This window comes from Physella acuta, unplaced genomic scaffold, assembly GCF_028476545.2.
Source record: "Physella acuta isolate Inbredline_101_S28 unplaced genomic scaffold, ASM2847654v3 ptg002060l, whole genome shotgun sequence".
NCBI classification, from domain to species: Eukaryota; Metazoa; Mollusca; class Gastropoda; family Physidae; genus Physella; species Physella acuta.
Genome location: NW_026733563.1, coordinates 35,939 through 45,000, shown reverse-complemented (window position 1 = coordinate 45,000; position 9,062 = coordinate 35,939). Strand labels below are relative to the sequence as shown.

The following is a 9,062-nucleotide window of genomic DNA, read 5'->3' as shown; positions in this document are numbered from 1 at the left end:
ATGTATAGACTTGTCACAATGTGATGTAAGGTATATGTAGACTTGTCACATATTGTCAGGTATGTGTAGACTTGTCACAATGTGATGTAAGGTATATGTAGACTTGTCACATATTGTCAGGTATGTGTAGACTTGTCACAAAGTGATGTAAGGTATATGTAGACTTGTCACATATTGTCAGGTATGTGTAGACTTGTCACAAAGTGATGTAAGGTATATGTAGACTTGTCACATATTGTCAGGTATGTGTAGACTTGTCACACGTTGATATCACCACACTAAAGAACAAATCTTGCAAAACCAACTACAAAAAAAATGTGTTCATATATCTGATTTATTCCAGAGTTTGCGAGCTGTTTTTATGTTTAATCACGCAATTCCGCCGTATTTTGTGTTATTGTTTTAGGGAAAAAAAATTAATAAAGAAAAACCTAGTTTCTTAAAATCATGCGTTAATTCATGAATTACCTCCCTTGGACCGAAAATAAAGTTTATACATTTTTGTAATTTTTGCATTGTCGCTTTGGACCATTTCAGTCGACCTCCCTCCCCCCCCCCCCCCCCGCCCCCTTGATTCTAGAAGTTGCGGTTGTACAGGTTGTACATAAAATACACCAAAATCTGATTGGGTGGGGGAGATTCCGGCTCAAATGAAAAGGAGATGGGTTCAGAAAGTAAGATTGCACACTTTTTTTTCATTTCCACAAAGTTTAGAAAATGTATTAACTGTTATCAAATACATCAATACATTCATTCTTAGCAGAGCACAGTAGGCCTAGATTTTTTTTAATTAAAAAAGCAACTTGTGGTTCGGCTTAGGTTTATATTTTAATGGAAGTGGGTGAGGGGATAAAGCTCTGACACGTGTAAAATCGTGTTTAAAAGTGACATCGTGTGTCGATGAGCCAAAGGCCGAAAATGACCGATCTGAATTATTTAGTCTTTATCAAACTAATTTTGAAAATGTTGCTATCAATTACGCTTTAATTATTATAGCAATAGAATATCTCATAGTATTTCATTTATTTTAAAGCATGTTTTCGATAAAAAATGACATGTTATTTATCATTTTTTTTGTTTATTTATTAAGTCTTTCTTAATTCGGTACTAACATCTTTTAACTATCAATCCCGGACATACCGGACTTCTAAAGTCTACGGTCTTTCTTTTATTGCTAGGTGAAAAATTGTAGGCCCTACCCCGGCAAATGTTCACATTACTACGCGGACAGCGGCCTTCTACAAAGCGAAATTCTGTTTTCAAACAAAACATCAAGGCATGCGCTTAAAAATAATGAATGGGAAAAGATTCACTGATATGCTTGACCAATCATATTACAGTACAGTAAATCAAAATAATTCACGATAGGTTGTAATAACCACGTGGGCTAGGTAGCTATCAGACTTTACAATGGACTGTATAACGACTCATGTGGTAATGGGTAAGCCTACGCTCTTTGCCCTGTGTATGGTTTATTAGCAATTGATTTAAATACTAGATAGCTGATAAACATTCACTAAACTTCACGTATGTGTTATTCACGGTTGAATGAACATTGGTAATGTATGGCTAATGGTATCTTCACGCACTGTTCAGTGCGGTGTGGAGGAGTGGGGTACAAGGAGGGGGTGGAGCTTGTCTAGCCTCAAGGGCTGTAGCAAGGATGATGTAGTAGGCTATTATCAAGTGTCAATAAACTTGTGTAAATTACAAATTAAGTAGGAATATACATTGTATTGAAGTGAGAAGACCGGCTAACAAACATAACGTAATTTGGTTTGTTGATAGTTGGTCTGAGAATAAAGCTATATTAATAGTAATTAATTCATTACCAGTTGTATACATATTTTGTGCTTACATAGAAAAGTCTACCTAAAACTTACAACATAAGTGAACACGTATTTATTAGACACATGGCTCTCTCACACATAACAAGACTTCTTCGCTTTCTCACCCTTCGTTTCATGGTTTCTTAACTTTTTATTTTTACTCCAAATTCAACATTCGAATCACTAAGGCTTTGGAACCCTTAGTCATATAAGACAGAAACTTTTACACTTGCATTTAATATTATAGGCCTACCGTCTGCAATACTTTGTTTGCACATTAAGTTTACTGCAATACTTTTGGAAAATCGGATATTGATGCAGCACCACCCCCTAATTTGTGTATATCTATAGGTTAACAACTATTAACATAAATTTTACACCCTAAAACGTGTTAAATTAATATTTTTTTTAAGTTAAACACATCATACCATATCAACACAACACATTGACTCTAGTAATAAAATTAAAAGTAAAACTACATTAAATTACAATATTATTACAAATAATTATTTACTTGAATATTTCTAGCCTTAGTAAAACCGGAAGTCATATTGTTCTTATTTTCGAATGTGATAAACTATTTAATTTCGGTTGGAAAATATTCATTCTGGCAACAAACATTGGAACCCGACTTTTCAAGCCTATTTTTCACACTCTGTTTGGCTTTTCCGGCTTCAATGCACTGAAAAATAAAAAAAACTTATAATTATAGTAAATACATCAAAAAAAAATAAATACTTAATAGAGAAGAAAAAAAAAGAAATAATTAAATTAATTAATTAATTAATTAGTCAATTAATTAATTAATAAAAAATAAATTAAAAAATAAATAAAAAAAATAATAAAAAAAATAAAATAAATAAATAAATAGATGGATGGATGGATGGATGGATGGATGGATGAATGAATGAATGAATGAATGAATGAATGAATGAATGAATGAATAAATATATATATATATATATATATATATATATATATATATATATATATATATAAGTTAGAGAAAAAACATGTAGGCTACTTTCTCGAATACACAGTATAGAGGAAGCATTGTAATCGTGCAGTAAAATCAAATAAATTTGAACTGTTTTCACCGTTTTACACCTCAGTACTTTATCATATAGGAATTTATTTTAATTGAGCAAAAATTATAAATCCGTATTTATCAAAATCTATGCGTTTTACGCGTCATGGAGTATGTATGTGTATGTCTCTGTTTTTGTTTCTATATGTATGTCTGTCTGTAAACACAATAACTTAAGTACTTTTACAGCTATGTGAACAAAATTTCATGTACAAGTATGATTCAAATTTGTAGTTCTGTATTAACTTTTCTGCGATTTTGGGTAACAGGCAGTGCACTTATTCTACTTTCGGTTTTTTTGAAAACTCTAAATTTTAAGTATTTTTTTAGTTAGAAAAAAGACATGTAGTAGATCTCATTTTCTGTTTTCTGATACATTTTGAGTAATTTCTAGTGAACGGAAATAATACATTACCCTATGTCTAATTTCTAAAATCATTTAAATCTATTTTTAAATTGATTCCTCTGTCTTTTTTACTTTCTCGTATACAAAGTATAGAGAAAGTATTGTAATCATGCAAAAAAATCGTGATTTTTGCAAATCTAAACCTTTTACACCACCCTGAGTCAGAAAAACAGTTTTGCAATCCTATCCGTATGTCTGTGTGTCTGTGTATGTGTTTGTGTGTTTGGGTGTGTGTCTGTAATATTACAGCTAGGTTAATGAAATGTCATATAAAAGTGTTAGATGAAGTTTAAATATCTATATAAACTCTCAGCAATTTCCGATAACCGGAACTGAAACGTTTTCTTTCAACTTTTGAAAAGCCTATAACTTGAGTACCATTTCCGATAGATAAATAAAATTTCACATATAAGTAAAAAATTAAATTATCTGCTTTCTCTCAAATTTTGAGTAACTTTCGTTGTACGGAAGTACTAATTAAGGTTATTTCCGATTTTTCAAAAAACGCATGTTAATTTATAAGGTACTTATAATATTCCGCACTATTATGCACATTTTATTTGGCGTTCACTTGGTGTGGAGCTTTTTTTCTACGATATTCTAATCTATTTTTAAAAGTTTAAGTAATTAAAAATGGATTTAAAATAGTATCTATATCCCGAGTTGCCATACCCCGTAATGTTATATAAGAATATTAGAGAAAGTTTATAGGAGATCATTCCCAGTTTATTTATTAAAAAACTAATGTTCCTCACTATCATACACAGACTTGACGAATGGCCCGTTAATGGAGAAATACAACGTGCGCTTGGGTGATAGTGTCTTTTTCTCTCAACTGAAAACAATACCCAAATCCCCTACTCAATCTAAAATTTAAATGGAAACGAAATATGTCATTATCAAACATCAATCGTGCAGTTAGTGTTTCTTTCAGACTTTTATTTTACGTGGGAAGAGGGGGGATCGTTGACGGTCTAATAGGGGGGGGGGGGGCGTCGAGAGGACGACAAGATCCATCAAAGAAACTTTGCTTGGAGATCACTTTTAATATTAGACAAATAAATTTGTTGGTAATGTTAGTGTCGTTATTATCTAGTATCGATGACGACTTTATTTTTGCTTGAGTTCTTTTTTACTTATTGTATAATTCATTTTAAAAATAGTTAAAAGAAATGTAAAACTTTAAAACTTAAATTACATTTTTTTAAACTTTAATTATTTTCATTTTTAACACTTTTAAAAATATATATAACTAGCTGCATCCCGTGCTCCGCCACGGTAAATTTTTATTAAATGTACCAACCTGGGAACAGAACAAAACTAAACACAACACAAACGAACGCAAAAAAAAAAAAAAAAAAAAAACGAAAAAACAAACACAACACTCATAACATAAACACAATTTAAATGCAATCATAAAGGCATATTGCTCACAGTCTAGCCCGTAGCGCGAAATCGCGCCCTTTCCGGTGATTTGCACCCCCCTCAAACTTTCGATTTGCACCCCTGTCCCCCCCCCCCCGCCCTAAAACTTTCGATTTCCCCCCCCCCCCCCCTCGCAATTTTTTTCCAACCCAATTTGGCGCCCCCTAAGGTCGGCACCCGGGGACATATGCCCTCCCCTCGCTACGCCTCTCCTATAAAACCCCTAGCTTGTCCTCAAACCGAAAGATAGAATAATAATTAGTAAACAGTATAAATAATAGGCAGTATTTAAAATATCCGTGTTTTACCTACAATATTTCACTTTATCCATTCACGCATTTTTTTTCCAATACTTTAAATTTTAAAAATTTACAATAGAGTTTCATAACTAAAACCATTGCGCACCTAATGAACTTGATGACGCGTCTATAATAGTGCTGAATAGTTGATTAAAAATTATAAGTAATAAACAGTAGGGCCTACATTCAGTGAATAAAATAAATAAAAGATTGCCTTTTATCAATCCATGCTAATTATAATTTTCTAACAATAATTTCCTCTTACACATCCACATAATGTGCAATCACATTTTGCTAATTATATTATTGCAACACTAATTCCTTCTATGACGAAAGTATATTTGCATTCACATTTTTTATTAGCGTGAGTTCAATTTATTTTTAAAATACCTCCCTTGGCAAAATTACTAAACAGTTTAATTAGATTTTTCTAACCTACAGTTATTATGTTATTAAAATATATCCACTTTTTCTAGGAATATTAACAAAAACTATATTTGACATTGATTCTTTTAATATGTTTTATCAATGTGCGTGTATTTAATATTCTCTTTACGTTATGCAAAATTGTACAAACAGTGGAAATTATAAAATAGCTCTATGCCGCTATATAAACAAACCCTACTCTAATACTTATAATAAGACACTGCGGTGCACTGAAAAGCACAGCATGGTGCGAATGTTTACTTTTATGGTTCCAAAAGCTATAGCGATGACGGAAGGAAGGAAGGAAGGACTGACACACGCTCAGCCCGCTTATATTATAGATTTTTAATGATGTGTTTTTAATTTTCACTCACTTTTTCGGAAAAGAATAACCTTTTTCTTAACATTGATTTAAACGATGACGAAAGTGTCTCAGATTCATTTTGGTCTTTAAAACACATAATGCTGTTCACCCTGGTCAGCATGGTACATATCTCCTCCTGTTGCCAATACGTTTTGAAAACTTTGCATAGCTCCGCTATGAAAGTAGATTCGTACTGTTGGTTATCTTGTGAAAGGTAAGCTACACAAGATAAAAGAATATTTTAAATAAGAATAAGTGACAGTGAAAATGTGACACAATAGTCAAATGACAATGTCAAATTTTAACTGCTCATTTAAAGAATTAAATTATGACAAGATTAAGAAACACATGTGTACCAACGCACGAAGAAATACACAGGCTTACAACCAGACCACATAGAGTAAGTAATTCTTACTAAATTGCCCTCTGTAAACAAATAAATATTGGTATTTTACAGATAGATTTTTTTACAGTGCCTGGCATGGTCTGCTAGATTATATATCGTACATTGTAAAATGATGAGTACGGAATCTATTTTTATGACACTGTAAACGTCTACATATCCGTTATAAACATACACACATACAAACACACACACACACACACATATATATATATATATATATATATATATATATATATATATATATATATATATACTATATAGACGTTTACGTAAACATAAAAATAGATTCCGTATTCATCAACTTACAATGTATGATTTCGTTATTAGATTCATCAGAAGTTAAAAAATTCCACACATTAGTTATAGCTAAATTTAAGTAAACTGTTATGGTGTTTTAAAAAACGATATTTCTGTAAATCAATAAAAGAAAGCCCACCTGGGGGTGATGACCTTACTATAAGACAATCTGCTAAATGTGGTTCGGTCAATAGTGAAGAATCAGGATGGTTATCAGATCTGTTTGTGGTAGCTGCACTGCTGGTAATCGTTTTAAAGTACGCATGTCTGGAATCCTATTAAAAAACAAAACACATCAAAAAAATAAAAAAAACGTTCCACTTCATAAAGATGGAAACAAATGATTTAGACACATGAAAACAGTATATTCACAAACAAGAACTTCTAGACACACAACCACACTATTCCTTTGATACCCAAATTGTGTCATCGGTGTTGTTGCACTTTTGCTCCCCAATGACCAAAACATTTGTTACCTGTTTACTTAGTTATGGGTATGACAGAAATATTTTAACGCTTGATATTTTTAAAAAGGAAGCAGATGTTATTTCCCAAAATGTGTTTCCCCCTAGTTATTAATCGAATATATTGCTAATGTGTGTCGTCATTTTCCTTGCATTGACACTTAAGCAATTTACTTTTGATCTAGTTTTATTTAATTGATCTAGTTTTATTTCAGGAGTTTCAAAAATCATACTCAATTTTACTGTGAAATATTTTGTCGAAAGTATTTGGTCCATGATATTTTTTATCCTGAAATACGTTGTCTTAACATAATCATCCTATGCGATATTTATGGCCGCAATATGTTTTGTCCTGAAACACTTTCTATGAGATATTTTGTCAAAGACCATTTGTACAGGGATTATTTCTCTTATTATTACACAAAAACATATAAATCACATACACAGACATGATCTTGCACGTAGTTGGTTCAATATTTTTAGCACCGTTCCAAGTCGATAACAGCCATCTTCTGTCACATCCATTACAACTGCTAGCAGATTTCACGGATCACCGCGTCCCTTGTCTACGTCATGAATAGGAACCCACACAGTGTCCCTCAAAGATGCAGAAAGCAATTTTTTTGTCATGTCATTTTTCATTTCTTGGCCTGTACTTCAATATTCCTTTGCACTTGTCGATAATTTTCTAGTTCATTCTCAATGTTGAAGCATGTGTGCACCAATTATTCACCCAATAACCTATCATGTCCTCACCTTCAACATCTTTATTAGCGTGTCTACAGATCACATGAATGTTTGTCCGCACTTTTTGCACGAGTGGGTGTCGCTGTTCTTTTAATCACGCACACAACGCAGCTGAACAGTAGGATAATACACCATTCACATCTTCCCTTCTACTTTGGTTTTGTTTATCGTGGATTGAATTATTGCCAGTATTTTTAGCGGTGACCTCGGTCTCTTCTTCAACTTGATCTGTTTCTATCGGTTGTATTGTTTGTACACTTTCTATTATTATTTCCAGTTCTTCCTCGGCCGTACACCCTATAATGCATCTTGGTGTAGCTTAGATGTTGTAAGATCCACTTTAGCTTTGCAACCAAAAAAGCTTTGTAATGTGTTCGTTGAATACCACAGAGAAATGCCCTGTTTGTCATAAGCTGCACGAAACGTATTCCCTCGCTCCAGCGCGGTGTTTTTTTTATCTTGCATATTTTTATCACAGCATATTGTCGATGTCTTGGTTAGCTCTTTCGACAATTTCCTGGCTTACCGTGTACAATCTTCAAAGTGGACCAGTATACATATATGCCACTATCCCCTTTATTCGCAAATTCCCAATCGTTGTAGGGCTGTAAAATCGATGTTGCACCACTTATTCCGGCATCTTTTTTTTTTTGAATGACTAGAAAACCACAAACTTGGTGAGATGATCTTGGTTCACCATTATAAACTTGTTTTCCTTGTCAGGATGGGATTGCAAGTCGATTAGATTCAGTTTGCAGCGCGAATTGAAATCATAAAATGCCATAGGCTTCACTACAATGCCTTTCTTTACGCCATTTTGTTTCTTATGGAATGGCTTTCAAAGGTTAAGATGCAGTTCAACATCGTGCAAGTTTAGTTTGGATATCGTCAGGTACTATCATCGTCATGATAATGTATTCTTAAGAAAGCGTGCCTGTTTGTAATGAGTATTTTAAAGAACGGGTAGGAAATGTATGAATTATTGATTTATTTCTTACTTTTCTGCTTATTTCAGGCATTTTATATGTTAGCTAGGTTTTGTACAGAATGACAGTTTTCATACACTGCCGGTAAAATATATAGGTAAATATTTACTTTTGAGAAAATATATATCCCAAAACCCAAAACTATCCCTGGTAACAATTAAACTCACAAACACAAAACACAACATAAATTTTTTTTCTAATGTATTTGATTTTTATAAATCAGCTTAAACGTAAATTGTAATTAGTACAATCTTTACACATAAATCATAACTTGTGTGAATAGTAATAAATTCTGTTTGTTTTCGTTCTTTGCTCTTCACATAAAT

General features: G+C 32.6%; 1 protein-coding gene across 2 annotated transcripts in view; it reads right to left on the bottom strand.

Moving 5' to 3' along the window:
- Positions 1–570: 570 nt before the first annotated feature.
- The window catches only part of LOC131931943 (uncharacterized), a 43,550-nt gene continuing 35,058 nt past the window's right edge, over positions 571–9,062 (bottom strand). For both annotated transcript variants that reach the window (XM_059288778.1, XM_059288777.1), the window contains 3 exons: positions 6,679–6,814; positions 5,847–6,055; positions 571–2,511 (listed from right to left, as the gene is read on the bottom strand). In XM_059288778.1, coding sequence (XP_059144761.1) covers positions 2,407–2,511; positions 5,847–6,055; positions 6,679–6,814 — 450 coding nt within the window. In that variant the 3' untranslated portion in view covers positions 571–2,406. The remainder of the gene's footprint in view (positions 2,512–5,846; positions 6,056–6,678; positions 6,815–9,062) is intronic.